The 17,122-nt window shown below is 43.0% G+C and overlaps 1 protein-coding gene across 2 annotated transcripts; it reads right to left on the reverse strand.

The window, feature by feature from the left end:
* Positions 1-3,723: 3,723 nt before the first annotated feature.
* Gm14459 (predicted gene 14459) lies at positions 3,724-16,907 on the reverse strand. Of its 2 annotated transcripts, none has more exons than XM_006527648.1 (6): positions 16,855-16,907; positions 15,040-15,166; positions 14,471-14,585; positions 14,083-14,172; positions 4,229-4,345; positions 3,724-3,824 (listed from the first exon to the last, which is right to left on the reverse strand). In XM_006527648.1, exons 1-5 carry the CDS (start codon positions 16,905-16,907, stop codon positions 4,233-4,235), a joined length of 498 nt encoding a protein of 165 aa, XP_006527711.1. In that variant the 3' UTR covers positions 3,724-3,824; positions 4,229-4,232. The 2 variants fall into 2 exon arrangements, with proteins under 2 accessions (XP_006527711.1, NP_001119963.1); NM_001126491.1 differs by lacking the exons at positions 3,724-3,824; positions 16,855-16,907 and adding exons at positions 7,652-7,727; positions 13,559-13,608 and having other exon boundaries at positions 4,233-4,345; positions 15,040-15,135.
* Positions 16,908-17,122: the final 215 nt, after the last annotated feature.

Below are 17,122 nucleotides of genomic sequence, written 5' to 3' on the forward strand. Positions count from 1 at the left end.
ATGTGTACCTACTAAGTATACTCTAGGAAGCAAAATTCAGGTGCAAACACAGCTTGTAATCTGAATAACTTGCATACAGAACTTCCAAATGTCTCAGTTGACACTAGAACCATATCAGTTGTATTCATTGTGTATTGGTTATTTTCACAAATAGTTATTATTTTGGGAGTCCTAGTATATTCATAACAAATCATATACATTTTAATTCCTATAGGAACATATGAAGAACGCTTAAATATGCATAAATGAATTGAGCTATGGGTGGTAGCCTTCCATTTAGCATGACTGTAAATCAAAATGCTTAGGGCATATTTTCAGAACCCTGCACCACAAGGTCCATCCCACATTCCTCTGAGCATGCTACTGCAGCTGGAAAACATTAGTCCTCCAGTATTAGCATTTGCCTTGGGCTTGATCTTTAGTATGTGACATGTGTGATTGTTCTGATGGCCATTCAGTGAGTGTTAGTGAGACAGATGACACAGTAGGGACACTTCTAGAGAGTGACAAGAGCAGCCAGCTTCAAACTTCCATTCATGACTCCCAGTTTTAATTAAATATAAGATTTTTTTCCTCCAACAGAGCACCACTGATTCTGCTTCAAAAGTAGACTATTTTCTCTTCCCATTTCATCCTCAAGAATCTATTCCTTTGATGTTTTGAGGCAGCATATAAAGTAATGGGTTTCATGATGACATATTCCCATACCTTGTCCCACCCCCTATCCCCATATTGCTAATACCCTTCTTTCTCACTGATTGTTCCTGTTACTACTTTCCTGGCCCCTGTGCACAAAGTTACTCTTTGTACCTCTTTAAGGGCTCCACCTCCCATTTATGATACCCTTTCCAATTTCATGCCCCACCAAATACAAAATTACACAAGACACAAATTTAAACATGGTTACTCATTTGAAGTTAACCGGGAACCATCTCTTTCTGCATTTGGTTTGTTTTGTTGAACACATACATTTATCAGCGCCTCTGAACTCTCTCTGCATCCTCACATAGTGCTGAAGCAGAGGCCTCTTGTCTCTTGTCTCTTCCCTCTCTACAGTTCTGTTCATCAGAGCCATATGCATAGCAACACACATTACCTCCATCATCCCTAGGAGAGTTACATGGGACATTATGGCTCCTACATATGAGTGCTATGTGAAATGGACATATGACATAGCTCACCTCATAGCATTGACCATGGAACACCAATAATAATTCTAGACCTGCCAGAAAACTTTATCATACCAACACAGGTTATGTGTCCCTTGCCTGAAGTTGTCCTGAACCCTAGGTCTCAATTGTACTATCTATGTCCTTCAGATATAAGCCTTAATTCTTGTATTCCATAAGCTCTTCTACCTTTGCTGCCATTAGGCTCTGATTTTGGACTTGGCTCTAGTTCCACATTTGTGAGACCTCCCTTAGGCTCTGTTAAGTATCTACTTTATCATCTATTCCTGTTCATATAAAAACCCAAATTTCTGCCAGTTTATCTTATTTTTCTAGCGGGATACCTTGTCCCCTAGGCCTGTTGTATATGTTAGTCAGTCTTTACTAGTAAGCCATATCCCAGGCTAAAGAGAATTATTTCTTAAACAATTATTATTTATCTTGGTATATATGACCACACTGTCGTTGTCTTCATACACACCAGGAGAGGGCATCAGATCCCATTACAAATGGTTGTGAGCCACCATGTGGTTGCTGGGATTTGAACTCAGGTCCTCTGGAAGAGCAGTCAGCACTTTAACCACTAAGCGATCTCTCCAGCCCCCAAGGAGTATTCTTTATTGTGAGTTTGGTGAGTACTGCTCACAACACTGTCCTTGTGAAGACCCTACTGTTTTCCTTACCTTGTTACTCCCTAACTCCTGTTCTAGGGATGTAGGTCAATGTTAAACTCACTTGGAATGTATTCAATCACACTATGTACAGTAGTCTACTTTGTAAGCTCAGTACTCCAGAGGGCGGGTGGGGCACAAATACCACAATTGGGCTATAAAGTGAGTTCCAATATAGCCTGAAATGCATAATGGAACATATATCAGTGAACAAAAATAAAGTGAAAGATATTGATTATAGCCCAGGAGAAGCTCTGATCCTGATGACTTGGAAGTTGACAGAGGATAACTGCAAATTTGTTACCTGCCTGGGTGATTTAGTGAAACCTCATCTGGAAATGACACAAACAACTGAGTATATGTGTTAATATTGATCGTCCGTGTGTTTCAGAGAAGTCTAAGACATAGTAGGAAAATTTCCACTTTTTCCCATGTGTGAGGACATTTCTGAACATAATTATGTTGTGGGATCTCTCATCTAATCGCCAAGCAAATCTGTTGGTGATGTCACATGATCTTCGTAGTTATGTGGGAGACAAGGATGATTGAGGAATTAGCTCATTAGAACCATGTACTTGAGTCTGTTTCATACCTCGGACCTTTCCTATATTCCTTGTTGGCCACCCTAATCCAAGATGAAGGGAAGAACAGCCTCCCTTCATACACTGCATGTATGGAAAAAGTGTCTATCAACTGAGCCCACAGAAATTGTAAGCCCAGAGTAATCGTTCTGCCTTGACTTTCTTTCAGGATTCTGTCAACAATGAAGCAATAAAAACTAGTTCAGTGAAGCTCAGTGGTGAGCCCTCGCCTCACATGCAGGAGGGCCTGGGTTCATTCCCTAGAATCAGATAATACACTTACTCCCAAAAAGTTAAAATTAGAGGGTAAAAAAATAACTTGATCTTCATAGACATGAGCATCTGTCTACCTTGAGCCTCAGGCTATTTGGTAGATGAAGGTCCTATGTGTGGTCAAGCAAAGCCAGATTCTACCACATCACAGAATTTGGATTTGTCACCTTTGTTCAAACAGGGAAGGAAGTGTATCCTAGGCAAACAATGAAACAAGATAGTTGTAAGTAGACACATTTCTAGTGTAGCATGGCAGATAACAGGTGTCCCTAGTGATGACTTGTATGTGTGTGTGTGAGAGACAGACAACATGTTAACATAGACAAATAGACAGCTGCTTGACAGTCCTAGGCAAGGGCAGGGCAGTGTGCTTCAGTGAAATGATAGCTGACACACAATTCCTCATAGGAGTACAGGGCAGGCAACCAGCAATATGCATTAGGTATATGCCTTGTTAAATGGAACGTTGATAGGCTTATTATATTTCCAATTGTTTTTTGAGTTATTTTGTGCTTGTATGCATGGATATGTGTGTATGTGTATGCACCCACAAATGCATTCAGTTGTGAATAGCAAAGGACACTGTGAGGGAGCCAGTTCTCTGTGTCAACCATGTAGGTCTTTAGGATTGTACTCAAGTCTGACAGCAGGATCCTTTATCACTGAACCATTTAACCTGCTTGAAACATTGGTATTCTGCCAGAGTGGCTGTCACACAGTAAGACAATATTAACACGGTGCTTAGCATGTACTATCCACAGTGCTGACCAGATGCTTGCCATACACAATGATCTATGCTTAAAGAGTGCTTGGCACAGAAAGAGCAGTTATACTGGGGCTCAACACAGTGACAATTATAATAGGAAATGTTTGGCAATACAAAAAAAGACACCTAACAGTGTTTGGCACATCCTACAAAATTGCTAAGAGAACAAACATGTGACACATGCTTAACTCAGACTTCTAGTAGAATTTTATAAATAAATAAATATAGGTACAAGTGTATATAGCAAATAAATATATAAATAAATGTATGTATCCATACTGCTGATACGTAGTCTTTCAAAGCTGTAGCTGTGATGTTGAATCGCCACTCTATCCTTCTTCCACCGTGGGCTTATTTTGACTGTCTGTGGTTGAGACAAGAAAGAGAAGGAAGAGAAATGCTAGTGAGTTGCCACCACCTACTCAGCGCTCTGTTTCCACCTGTCCTTCACAGCCTGCGGGTTCTCCTTCCGCCCAGCTTCAAAGCTCTGCCCCACAAGCACACCCTCTTCTAGAACATGGCCCTCCCTCACCAGAGAAAGTAATGGCCTACACTTTGAGTGATAACCTGGGATTTAGAAACCCATAGCATCCTGGCTAGGGAAGGTCTACAAACTACCCAGCACTGGAGTAAAGGAAGCATGATATATTACATCAGCTTCAGACTTGCATGCGAAAGGACTAGAAGTGGATGATTGGGTAGGGTCTAATACCATATGGGAAACGTGTGTGTTCTGGGTGTTGTGAGATGCGTCAGAGGACTACTTACTGGTTCAGTAATAATCGTCTTCTTCCTCTTCAGGATCACTAATCTCTGAATATATCACTCGATACTTCCTCTCTCGCAGCCGGTGGCTCCAAACATTGACCTGAATGCCACCAGTTTCTAAAATGTGGAGAGGTTAGTGCATGAGTGCTAGGCCTTTTCTCATCAGAAAAGAACAGGGCTTGGCCCTCCTATGAGCCTCTGGGCCTTTACTGCTGGCTCATGAGACTGAGATGTCATCCATACAGCAATACAGACCAAAGGCCAGTTTGGGTTATACTGTCTAGTGTACTGTCTTGTCCCCAAGATCATCCCAACCCCTGATATAGATTTCCTATTTTATCCTCCATTAGGAGGAGGGCCCAGTGACCATTCACTTATATTGTATGGATTTCAGGGTTAGCTTCAGAGCATGTAGAAGACTTCTCTAATGTCACAAGGCTTTCAGAAGGACAAGTCAAATTATGATTATAGAGACCCATTGTAGCATCTGAACTGGTGCTGGGGGGAGAGCCTCACCCTGAAAGGCCAAACACCTCGAACATTCCAGGGAAACCAGAGTATTTTTTACCCTGTACTTTCATCTCATCCAACGCCACCCTATTGTCTGTCCCCAAAGCATGGGCTTTGTCTTTGTTGTGCTGGTGTCTCTGAGCCTACTGTTTCTGGAACACATGTTGGGTTATTCCTCCCCATGCTGCCTTCTTCAGAGGTTTTTAAACACTTAAGCACTTATTCATTTAGTTAGTTGTATGTTTGTATTATTTTAGAGGCTAAGTGTCTTCTTGTGTATTATTCTAAAAGTTCTATGAGCATATATTAGTTATATGTTGTTTCATTTCATTATTATATTTTATATGCATATATAATGTATTTTTATCATCTGTGCGGCTAAAGGCTCACACGAGTAACAACGATCCCCTTCCTCCCTACCCCTAGATTCCCTTTTATTGCCTCTTGGTTGCTATAGGTGAGACCCAGTGAGTTGAGTTCGGCTTACTTATATGTGCATTGGGCCTCGTTGGCCTTTTCCCCTAGCACCTGGCAACTGCCACCATATCCTCTGAGAGGGGCAGAAGCTGGTGAGCCCCTCCTTCCATGGCAGAATAGTAAAGGTCTTGATCTTTTGCAGGTGTTTTAAAAGGATTTTTCATTACTCATTAATTACACTTGACAAAGTATTTCACTTTTGTTAACTAAATAAAAAAGAACACGGGTGTTTAAATGGGAAAAAAATGTCCTAAGTAAACCTAGTTTCCAGAGCTACAGTGTTTTCCTTTATTTTGTTATTACACTGTCATTTGTGCAAGCAGAAGAAATATCATTAAGAGTGAGGAACAAAGCTTAGGTGAAGAAAACGCTGGAAGAAGCCACAGGCTCTGGGAGAGGCAGGAATATGAACTACGTGGCTGCACACAGAAGCTGGTGGTGCACTACGAGCACAATAAGTAAAGCATGAACACAGCACTGCATGCAAATTGGTGCCACATGCAGATGGACGTACCATGGAGCCTGTGGTGATGACCGCACAATGGTAGTGAGTGCAGGTGAATGCACTGTGGTGGCATGTCCAGGTGAATGCACTGTGGTGGTGTGTGCATGTGAATGCCCCATGGTGGCATGTGCAGATGAACACACCATGGTGACATTTGCAGATGAATGCACTGTGGTGGCGTGTGCAGGTGAACGCATCAGGGAACAGAGTAGAAAGAAAGGAGACAGTGATGTAGGTATTAAAGAACCTCGTGCCAAAGGTGGTATCTCATGTGATGCTGGTGGGAGCACTGCAGGTGGAACTGGGCAAGGTGGTGCCTACACCCTTTCTGTTGATATGCCAAGATGTGCCATTAGTCACTAATCCTCAGCTACCTTTCATTCACCTTCCTGAGTCATGCATGAGGGAGTATATGTACAACGAAAAGAAGTCAGAAACTGAATGTATGGCCTTTTATTGTATATTTATACTTGAATTTCTGTGTGTGTCTCTGTGTATGTGGAACATATATGTGGGTATGCCTGTGGAGGAAACACTCTGTCAGATACTCTGGAACTGGAGTGTCAGATAATAGTAAGCACCTACAAATGCACTATCAGGATCACTCCGTTCACACAGTCAGTCCTTAGCTGGGTCCTCACTGGTCACTAACCTCAGCTCCCAGAAATCTTTCTATACTACACTGGACCCCGAAGCTGTGGAAACCCACATTACATAGTCAGGGGCCTCCTATTGGTCCTCTGTCTTGGGGCTGTGGGGCAGACAGTTCTCAGGTATAGATATGTCCTGAACTTGATCACAGTGGAAGGGGTCTACCATGAAAGCCCTGTCATTTGTAGCCAGAACAGAGCATGGACCCTTCACAGAGCATAGGCCAGCTGGAAATCCCTATGTGGAAATTGAGTGTCAGGATGAAAGAACGTGCAAGTTATGTGAGAGAATACTGACAGGAGCATCACCTGGCCTTCAGAAACTAAGGAAGACTTGACTACACTTCAGTGGGTTGGGCTACAGGTCAGAAAGCGAGTGGAACTGCTTTTTGGGTCAATAATCTAGCACAGTTGAGGCAATCCTCATTATCAGAACTGTAAGTACTAAAATGCTCTAATTGAAGAAACACAGGTCCTGTACTGTAACTCTGACCAAGAAACTGTAGTTATTCAGGACCCCTGGGAAACCTGTTACTATAATTTTGCTAAATGAATGTATTACAAACTCTCTTCTAAACTCATAAGTCTCTACCCATAGGGAAAGGAGCTCTCAGACAGCATCAGAGAAGTTTTTAAGTACAGTGATTGGTGGCTACTGCAGAAACTCCCATCTGGTTAGACTGCACAAAGTAAGTGTCTATGAATTGCCCACAAAACATCAAACATGTCACACACTCTCCTCCCAAGCTCAAGTTCCATAACAGAAGAGGGGGATCGAGAGATTTGAAGAAGCAGAAGACATTCATTCACACCAGAGCAATGTAGTGTTTGAGGGACATGACATGGTTATTAGACTCATGAACACACAGTAGGTGTCTTTGCCCCTATGAGACCTGCACAAGATCAAGCCTGCCAGCACTCTGGCATGGACTGAGTGGGAATTCCTGTGCACTTAACAGTAGGTGGTTTTTGTGGGAGGAAGAGTCCATTTTAAGAGAATGGCCCCTGGTAGGTCAACCATACTCTAGTGGATGGTTCTACATCCAACAGTATGTAGAAAATTGACCTTGGGTTTTTTTTATATACATAAAGAAAAATAAAAAAGGTATGGATGTTGGGTGAAACACAGCTAGAAAAGACTTTTATATTCATTGGATGAAAGGGTGGGGTATGTGTGAATATGATTAAAATCAATTATATAAAATCCTCAAAGAATTAAATAAATACCACATTGACAAACAATAACTTATGTTAAGGAATAGTAATTAGATTGCAGCCAACCTGCCAAGTTGGAATCATACTCTCCAGAGGCAAGTCTTTCTTCTACATTATGAATACTTATTGTCACCGATGTCAGCTATAAAAGAGAATCAGAGAAAAGGCATTTTGGAAAATAGTAATCTACAGGGAGTGCTTCTGCTACTTGATATAGGGTGTTCTAATTTGCTGGATAATATTTAAAACAGGGCCTGACAAATAAATAAAATCATCACACACCAAAATTAACCAGACCCAAAGATTCAATGACTATAACTATATGAACTAACCATATGTAACTCTATGAATGATACACTTAGAATGGGCATTTGAAACAGCATGCAAAACTTCACGTTGAAATTTTCACTTTAAGTATCAAATATGTACTTATACACTTATCTGTTGGGAGCCGCCCCCACATTCGCCGTTACAAGATGGCGCTGACATCCTGTGTTCTAAGTGGTAAACAAATAATCTGCGCATGTGCCAAGGGTATCTTATGACTACTTGTGCTCTGCCTTCCCCGTGACGTCAACTCGGCCGATGGGCTGCAGCCAATCAAGGAGTGACACGTCCGAGGCGAAGGAGAATGCTCCTTAAGAGGGACGGGGTTTTCGTTTTCTCTCTCTCTTGCTTCTTGCTCTCTTTTCCTGAAGATGTAAGAATAAAGCTTTGCCGCAGAAGATTCTGGTCTGTGGTGTTCTTCCTGGCCGGTCGTGAGAACGCGTCGAATAACAATTGGTGCCGAATTCCGGGACGAGAAAATCCGGGACGAGAAAAAACTCCGGACTGGCGCAGGAGGGATACTTCATTCCAGAACCAGAACTGCGAATCAAGGTTATAAGGTTCCCGTAACACAGACTGTTGAGAAGGATTCAACTGCCGAATTCAGAACTCATCAGCTGGGGAACGACGGTGATAAAGGTTCCCGTAAAGCAGACTGTTAAGAAGGATTCAACTGTATGAATTCAGAACTTTTCAGCTGGGGAACGAGGTAAGTCTGATCTTGAACTTTCTAAGGAAATTCAAGACAGTCTATCAGAAGTAAAGTGGAAAATGGCTTTACAAGTTAGGTTTGGCCTTGAACTTTTTCTAGTGTTAGGAGCCCTTTTGTTCCTTTTCACATGTTATATAGTGCTTAAGGCAGGGCTAAAAATTCTAGAGGAAATTCAGGACAGTCTATCAGAAGTAAAGCGGAGAGAGAGAGTAGGAACAAGGAGAAACGGTAAGTATACAGGCCTTTCCAAGGGTCTTGAACCCGAGGAAAAGTTAAGGTTAGGTAGGAATACCTGGAGAGAGATTAGAAGAAAAAGAGGAAAAAGGGAGAAGAAAAAAGATCGATTAGCGGAGGTCTCTAGGAGATACTCGTCACTAGATGAGCTCAGGAAGCCAGCTCTTAGTAGTTCTGAAGCAGATGAAGAATCCTCCTCTGAGGAAACAGACTGGGAGGAAGAAGCAGCCCATTACCAGCCAGCTAATCGGTCAAGAAAAAAGCCAAAAGCGGCTGGCGAAGGCCAGTTTGCTAATTGGCCTCAGGGCAATCGGCTACCAGGTGCACTCCCGCCCTATGCGGAGTCCCCGCCCTGCGTAGTGCGTCAGCCCGTAGTGCGTCAGCAATGCGCAGAGAGGCAGTGCGCAGAAAGGCAGTGCGCAGACTCATTCATTCCCCGAGAGGAACAAAGGAAAATACAACAGGCATTTCCAGTCTTTGAAGGAGCCGAGGGTGGGCGTGTCCACGCTCCGGTAGAATATGTGCAGATTAAATATGGAATCAATGCTAATTTTACCTTGGTGCAGTTAGACAGGCTTGCCAGCATGGCACTAACTCCTGCCGACTGGCAAATGATTGCAAAAGCCGCTCTCCCTAATATGGGCAAATATTTGGAATGGAGATCTCTGTGGCGAGAGGCTGCACAGGCGCAGGCCCGAGCAAACGCTGCTGCTTTAACTCCAGAGCAGAGAGATTGGACTTTTGACTTGTTAACGGGTCAGAGAGCTTATTCTGCTAAACCTGATAAGAGGTATCAATGGAAGGTCTTACCACAGGGGATGTCCAATAGTCCTACAATGTGCCAGCTTTATGTGCAAAAAGCTCTTTTGCCAGTGAGGGAACAATTCCCCTCTTTAATTTTGCTCCTTTACATGGATGACATCCTCCTGTGCCATAAAGACCTTACCATGCTACAAAAGGCATATCCTTTTCTACTTAAAACTTTAAGTCAGTGGGGTTTACAGATAGCCACAGAAAAGGTCCAAATTTCTGATACAGGACAATTCTTGGGCTCTGTGGTGTCCCCAGATAAGATTGTGCCCCAAAAGGTAGAGATAAGAAGAGATCACCTCCATACCTTAAATGATTTTCAAAAGCTGTTGGGAGATATTAATTGGCTCAGACCTTTTTTAAAGATTCCTTCCGCTGAGTTAAGGCCTTTGTTTAGTATTTTAGAAGGAGATCCTCATATCTCCTCCCCTAGGACTCTTACTCTAGCTGCTAACCAGGCCTTACAAAAAGTGGAAAAAGCCTTACAGAATGCACAATTACAACGTATTGAGGATTCGCAGCCTTTCAGTTTGTGTGTCTTTAAGACAGCACAATTGCCAACTGCAGTTTTGTGGCAAAATGGGCCATTGTTGTGGATCCATCCAAACGTATCCCCAGCTAAAATAATAGATTGGTATCCTGATGCAATTGCACAGCTTGCCCTTAAAGGCCTAAAAGCAGCAATCACCCACTTTGGGCAAAGTCCATATCTTTTAATTGTACCTTATACCGCTGCACAGGTTCAAACCTTGGCAGCCGCATCTAATGATTGGGCAGTTTTAGTTACCTCCTTTTCAGGAAAAATAGATAACCATTATCCAAAACATCCAATCTTACAGTTTGCCCAAAATCAATCTGTTGTGTTTCCACAAATAACAGTAAGAAACCCACTTAAAAATGGGATTGTGGTATATACTGATGGATCAAAAACTGGCATAGGTGCCTATGTGGCTAATGGTAAAGTGGTATCCAAACAGTATAATGAAAATTCACCTCAAGTGGTAGAATGTTTAGTGGTCTTAGAAGTTTTAAAAACCTTTTTAAAACCCCTTAATATTGTGTCAGATTCCTATTATGTGGTTAATGCAGTAAATCTTTTAGAAGTGGCTGGAGTGATTAAGCCTTCCAGTAGAGTTGCCAATATTTTTCAGCAGATACAATTAGTTTTGTTATCTAGAAGATCTCCTGTTTATATTACTCATGTTAGAGCCCATTCAGGCCTACCTGGCCCCATGGCTCTGGGAAATGATTTGGCAGATAAGGCCACTAAAGTGGTGGCTGCTGCCCTATCATCCCCGGTAGAGGCTGCAAGAAATTTTCATAATAATTTTCATGTGACGGCTGAAACATTACGCAGTCGTTTCTCCTTGACAAGAAAAGAAGCCCGTGACATTGTTACTCAATGTCAAAGCTGCTGTGAGTTCTTGCCAGTTCCTCATGTGGGAATTAACCCACGCGGTATTCGACCTCTACAGGTCTGGCAAATGGATGTTACACATGTTTCTTCCTTTGGAAAACTTCAATATCTCCATGTGTCCATTGACACATGTTCTGGCATCATGTTTGCTTCTCCGTTAACTGGAGAAAAAGCCTCACATGTGATTCAACATTGCCTTGAGGCATGGAGTGCTTGGGGGAAACCCAGACTCCTTAAGACTGATAATGGACCAGCTTATACGTCTCAAAAATTCCAGCAGTTCTGCCGTCAGATGGACGTAACCCACCTGACTGGACTTCCATACAACCCTCAAGGACAGGGTATTGTTGAGCGTGCGCATCGCACCCTCAAAGCCTATCTTATAAAACAGAAGAGGGGAACTTTTGAGGAGACTGTACCCCGAGCACCAAGAGTGTCGGTGTCTTTGGCACTCTTTACACTCAATTTTTTAAATATTGATGCTCATGGCCATACTGCGGCTGAACGTCATTGTTCAGAGCCAGATAGGCCCAATGAGATGGTTAAATGGAAAAATGTCCTTGATAATAAATGGTATGGCCCGGATCCTATCTTGATAAGATCCAGGGGAGCTATCTGTGTTTTCCCACAGAATGAAGACAACCCATTTTGGGTACCAGAAAGACTCACCCGAAAAATCCAGACTGACCAAGGGAATACTAATGTCCCTCGTCTTGGTGATGTCCAGGGCGTCAATAATAAAGAGAGAGCAGCGTTGGGGGATAATGTCGACATTTCCACTCCCAATGACGGTGATGTATAATGCTCAAGTATTCTCCTGCTTTTTTACCACTAACTAGGAACTGGGTTTGGCCTTAATTCAGACAGCCTTGGCTCTGTCTGGACAGGTCCAGACAACTGACACCATTAACACTTTGTCAGCCTCAGTGACTACAGTCATAGATAAACAGGCCTCAGCTAATGTCAAGATACAGAGAGGTCTCATGCTGGTTAATCAACTCATAGATCTTGTCCAGATACAACTAGATGTATTATGACAAATAACTCAGCAGGGATGTGAACAAAAGTTTCCGGGATTGTGTGTTATTTCCATTCAGTATGTTAAATTTACTAGGGCAGCTAATTTGTCAAAAAGTCTTTTTCAGTATATGTTACAGAATTGGATGGCTGAATTTGAACAGACCCTTCGAGGCTTGCCATCATTCAGGTCAACTCCACGCGCTTGGACCTGTCCCTGACCAAAGGATTACCCAATTGGATCTCCTCAGCATTTTCTTTCTTTAAAAAATGGGTGGGATTAATATTATTTGGAGATACACTTTGCTGTGGATTAGTGTTGCTTCTTTGATTGGTCTGTAAGCTTAAGGCCTAAACTAGGAGAGACAAGGTGGTTATTGCCCAGGCGCTTGCAGGACTAGAACATGGAGCTTCCCCTGATATATCTATGCTTAGGCAATAGGTCGCTGGCCACTCAGCTCTTATATCTCACGAGGCTAGTCTCATTGCACGAGATAGAGTGAGTGTGCTTCAGCAGCCCGAGAGAGTTGCAAGGCTAAGCACTGCAATGGAAAGGCTCTGCGGCATATATGAGCCTATTCTAGGGAGACATGTCATCTTTCATGAAGGTTCAGTGTCCTAGTTCCCTTCCCCCAGGCAAAACGACACGGGAGCAGGTCAGGGTTGCTCTGGGTAAAAGCCTGTAAGCCTAAGAGCTAATCCTGTACATGGCTCCTTTACCTACACACTGGGGATTTGACCTCTATCTCCACTCTCATTAATATGGGTGGCCTATTTGCTCTTATTAAAAGAAAAAGGGGGAGATGTTGGGAGCCGCCCCCACATTCGCCGTTACAAGATGGCGCTGACATCCTGTGTTCTAAGTGGTAAACAAATAATCTGCGCATGTGCCAAGGGTATCTTATGACTACTTGTGCTCTGCCTTCCCCGTGACGTCAACTCGGCCGATGGGCTGCAGCCAATCAAGGAGTGACACGTCCGAGGCGAAGGAGAATGCTCCTTAAGAGGGACGGGGTTTTCGTTTTCTCTCTCTCTTGCTTCTTGCTCTCTTTTCCTGAAGATGTAAGAATAAAGCTTTGCCGCAGAAGATTCTGGTCTGTGGTGTTCTTCCTGGCCGGTCGTGAGAACGCGTCGAATAACACTTATCTACCACCAAGAAGAAAACTGTGTCCTCAACAATGTAGACATAAAAAAAGAAAAAAAAATGGGCGTCTTGCAAGATGGCTCAGCGGTTAGGAGCACTGACTGCTCTTCCGAAGGTCCTGAGTTCAAATCCCAGCAACCAAATGGTGGCTCACAACCATCTGTAATGATATCAGATACCCTCTTTGGGGGTGTCTGAAGACAGCTACAGTGTACTTACATATAATAATAAATAAGTCTTTAAAAAAAACCAATGTGGACATAAACTGAGGGACAAACAGGGTGCACTCCTACAGAAAGAGGTGATACTTGCCTTCATTCGTTTTCTCGGTGTCACACCAAAAGATCCTTCAAAGCATTCATCTACAGATAGTAACAAGTCAGAAGGTTTTGTTTGTTAGTAAATATTCCAAAGGCTCAGAACCTTGCTGATTTAGGGAAGGCTAGAGTGGAGAGTGGGCCCATTCATGGAGGAGGAGCTAGTGGAGCCTGGCTCTCATTCATCTGACCAATGACAGGTGTCCTTTTAGAAGTCTCCTTCTGATTGGTTAGGAAGTGTCAGCTAAGCCTCATCACTGCCTCATCCCCTCACAAGCTGGTAGGACACGGGACATTCTGACTCTCTTTGAAGGTGTTACATATTGGCCATTTACTTATTATCCAGAATAATGTACACAATAATGTTTTAGAATTTTGCATGACAGGAACTTCTACATAATCCTCAGAGTGAGCTCTGTTCCACACAACCCTGATCTGAACAAGAAAAGAGCTGCCTATCACCTTAGCATGCATCCTGATTGAGAAGTTCACTTTCACAGCCCCTCCCTGATCACTCACCATTACTGTCATGAACTTCAATGCCTTCGACCAGGCATTGCTTGTCCTGATCCTTGCCACGCATGAAAACTGGTTGGTTCACGGTGACCCCTAAGAGGAAGCAGAGTGCTTGTTCTTTAACAGGCAGCACAACGAGTGGAAATAGTGCTAGAAACTGGGCTACAGCCCAGATCTTAAGGCCCACAGATGCCTGAGCCCTATTGCCAATGATCTATGCTGTCAGCTCTGCAAGGGATGGAAAAGAGCAGCAGGCTTGACAAACACCTTGACATTTCTCAGGAAAGAAATGTATTGTGGGAGAGGGTCCTGCTATATACAGGTTGAGAAGGTTGGCATAGCAAACAAACTGGAAACCACCAGACTGGTCTGAACACAGATTTCATCTTACCTAGGTCAGTCATTCTGATGTAGTTTCTTTTCATGTACACGTAGGCACTTTTCTGCCATTCAGTCAGCTTTCCCCACTCTTCATCAGAGAAGTATGTAGAAATATCCTGGAAGGCCTAGAAAAGAAGGGCATGAAAACTCTGGCAACTGCTCTGCTGGATGTGTGTACCATTCATCCCAGAATGCCCTCTGTGGTGGAGGACCTTTGTGGTCCACCAGAGAATCAACACAATCGAAACTGGGAAATATGAGGGTTGAGCGAGAGACAGCCTTTTCCCCAGCCACTACAAATGCTCAATGCTGCTCATGTGTTCTCCTCCCCCATTTACAAGGGACTGAGTGTCACCAAATGAATGTAGTACTAGGTCAGTAATCTGAAGTGCTCAGGGAGGCTGGAGAAGGACTCATGGGGCATTTATGCATGGAGAGAAATCCTGAGACTTATGGAGGACCAGTGGAGACTATAGTCCTTGTCCCAAGTGCCTCTGATTTCCACCTTCTGGTAAGTCATTCTACAGTGGCATTTGGTCACTCAGCTGCTTCTGTCCACCCCACTATTGGCCCCCTCACCTTGCAGATATTCTTTGGTTCACAAAGAACTTCCATGGGGATCTTTTCACAGGAGCTCACTGTTTCCATATTGGTGTTATTTTGAAAAGACACCATCTTGTCTTCTTCAATCACAAAACCAAAATTCCTGTGAAGGAAGGGGTTGCAGATAGACAGTAAGAGTCGGTAGCTGACATTTCTTGTACCCTTTTCACCCCGAGATCATCTATCCTTGATTATGTCTATGGGAGAGTTTGTGGTTAGGAATCATTTATATTCTATGAGAATGCATAAACATTTATCAAGGTATCCTGAGTCTCTGAGAGTGGGTCAAGTGTCTGTCCTAATTAGTTGCCCTGAAGAGTTCATTGAGATTAAAGGAAACAGAAAGTTATTGAATTGGGCAAGCACATGTTCTCACTCAGGCGAGGAAAGTGAAAACTGATTTCATAGAAGAATGCAGCAGTTCTCACTAGAAGATGGGTGGTGAGGAGTTCAGAAGAAAAAGGGACACCAAGCACCAAATGCAAAAAGAGGGAAAGAATAGCTCCTAGTGTTTTACAAAACCCTTTAGCGACTAGTTTGTAGCTACCTAGGGTGAGGTTGTAAGGGATGAAGAGAAGCCAGAGTTCCCTTCTTATGCCTGTAACACAGGGTAGTTGGGAGGCTGAGGTAGAAGGGTCATATGTTCAATGCCTGTCTGAGTCAACTATAAAGTGAGATCTAGGCCAGTCTGGGTAATATATAATTAAATCCTGTCTCAAAGACTCAATCAGGTTTTAAGTTGTAGCTTAGTGGTACGATTCTTATGTAACATGTGAGTGGCCTTTGCATTAATTCCCTAGTTTTGCAAAAAAGAAAATTGTAGAAGAGAGAAGTCATAAAGCTTCAATCATGTGGAAATGAATAGGAAAATGGAGAAATATGATGAATTAGCCATATTTGATAAGCAGACACACGTGTGTCTTGAACCATCATACTTTTCCTATATGTTGCCTCCCATGCTCCTTTCCTGTAGTCTCTTCAAGCTCTGGGTGATTACTTAACATTTCCAGAATTTTCCCTTCATGAGTAAATAAATGCTTTGACTTTTTATTTTATTACAAAAGTAATAGGCACAGAGAGGCTTCACCCAGCACCTGATGGAAAGAGATGCACAGACCCACAGCCAAACATTAGGCGGAACTTAGGGAATCCTGAGAAGAGGGGGAGGAAGGGCTATAGGAGCCAGAAGGTTCAAGGACACTAGAAGAAAACTTAATAATCAAATAACTTTGTTCCATAGTGACTCATGGAGACTGAACTGCCATCCAGGGAGTTTGCATGGAATTGAGTTAATCCCTCTACGCATATAGCAGTTGAGCTTGGGCTTCATGTAGGACTCCTAACAGCAGGGGCTGTCTGTGATTCTGTTGCTTGCCTTTGTGACTCTTTCTTCCTGGGTTACTCTAGCCTTAACAGAAGATGTGCCTACTCTTACTGCAACTTGATATGCTAAGACTGGTTGATATCCATGGGAAGGCTGCCCTTTTCTGAAGAGAAACAGAGGAGGAGTGGATGGGGGGTAGAAGGGAGGTGGGACCAGGACTTGGAAGAGAGAATGGAGGGGGACTGCAATTGGAAGGATGCTTAGAGTAAGTAAATGAGTAAATAAATAAATTTAAATGTAATAGACACTATAAACTTTTTATTAAAAGACAGTTCTGTGTGCCTGCTGAAACTTAAATACATGTGTCTACTTCATTACCTTCTCTTAAGTTTTTCCCCTGGAGACAGAATGTGGCTATGTTGCTAAGGTTAACAGAGAAACCATGAACACAAACACTTCTCCTGTACCTGCCTTTTAAGGAATTTAGATCACCATTTTTTGGTACAGTGCACTTCATCATGTGTAGATTTTTTGTGGTGTGTCCAATATTTCCTTGGTGAGAGGATTGCCACAGATTTAATAGTCCCCTCGCCAACTTATGGTTTCCAGGGACCCAGGAAATGGCTATATGGCTATGCTGTGCTGAAAGGGGATGTACATGTTAAGTAGAGTATGACTTGCTGGGCTTTTACTAGGGTAGCTTAGATAAAGTCCTAGAATCTCCACATCTACAGG

This window comes from Mus musculus, chromosome X, assembly GCF_000001635.26.
Source record: "Mus musculus strain C57BL/6J chromosome X, GRCm38.p6 C57BL/6J".
In the NCBI taxonomy this organism is placed as follows: domain Eukaryota; kingdom Metazoa; phylum Chordata; class Mammalia; order Rodentia; family Muridae; genus Mus; species Mus musculus.

Bases quoted from the DNA above. Each gene is read 5' to 3' on its own strand.
- Gm14459 (NM_001126491.1), bottom strand. From the start codon at position 15,135: ATGGTGTCTTTTCAAAATAACACCAATATGGAAACAGTGAGCTCCTGT. The intron at 13,609-14,082 runs GTGAGTGATCAG...TACTATCTGTAG, and splicing joins TGAAGTTCATGACAGTAATG to ATGAATGCTTTGAAGGATCT. The intron at 4,346-7,651 runs GTTGGCTGCAAT...TCCACATTTTAG, and splicing joins GTATGATTCCAACTTGGCAG to AAACTGGTGGCATTCAGGTC.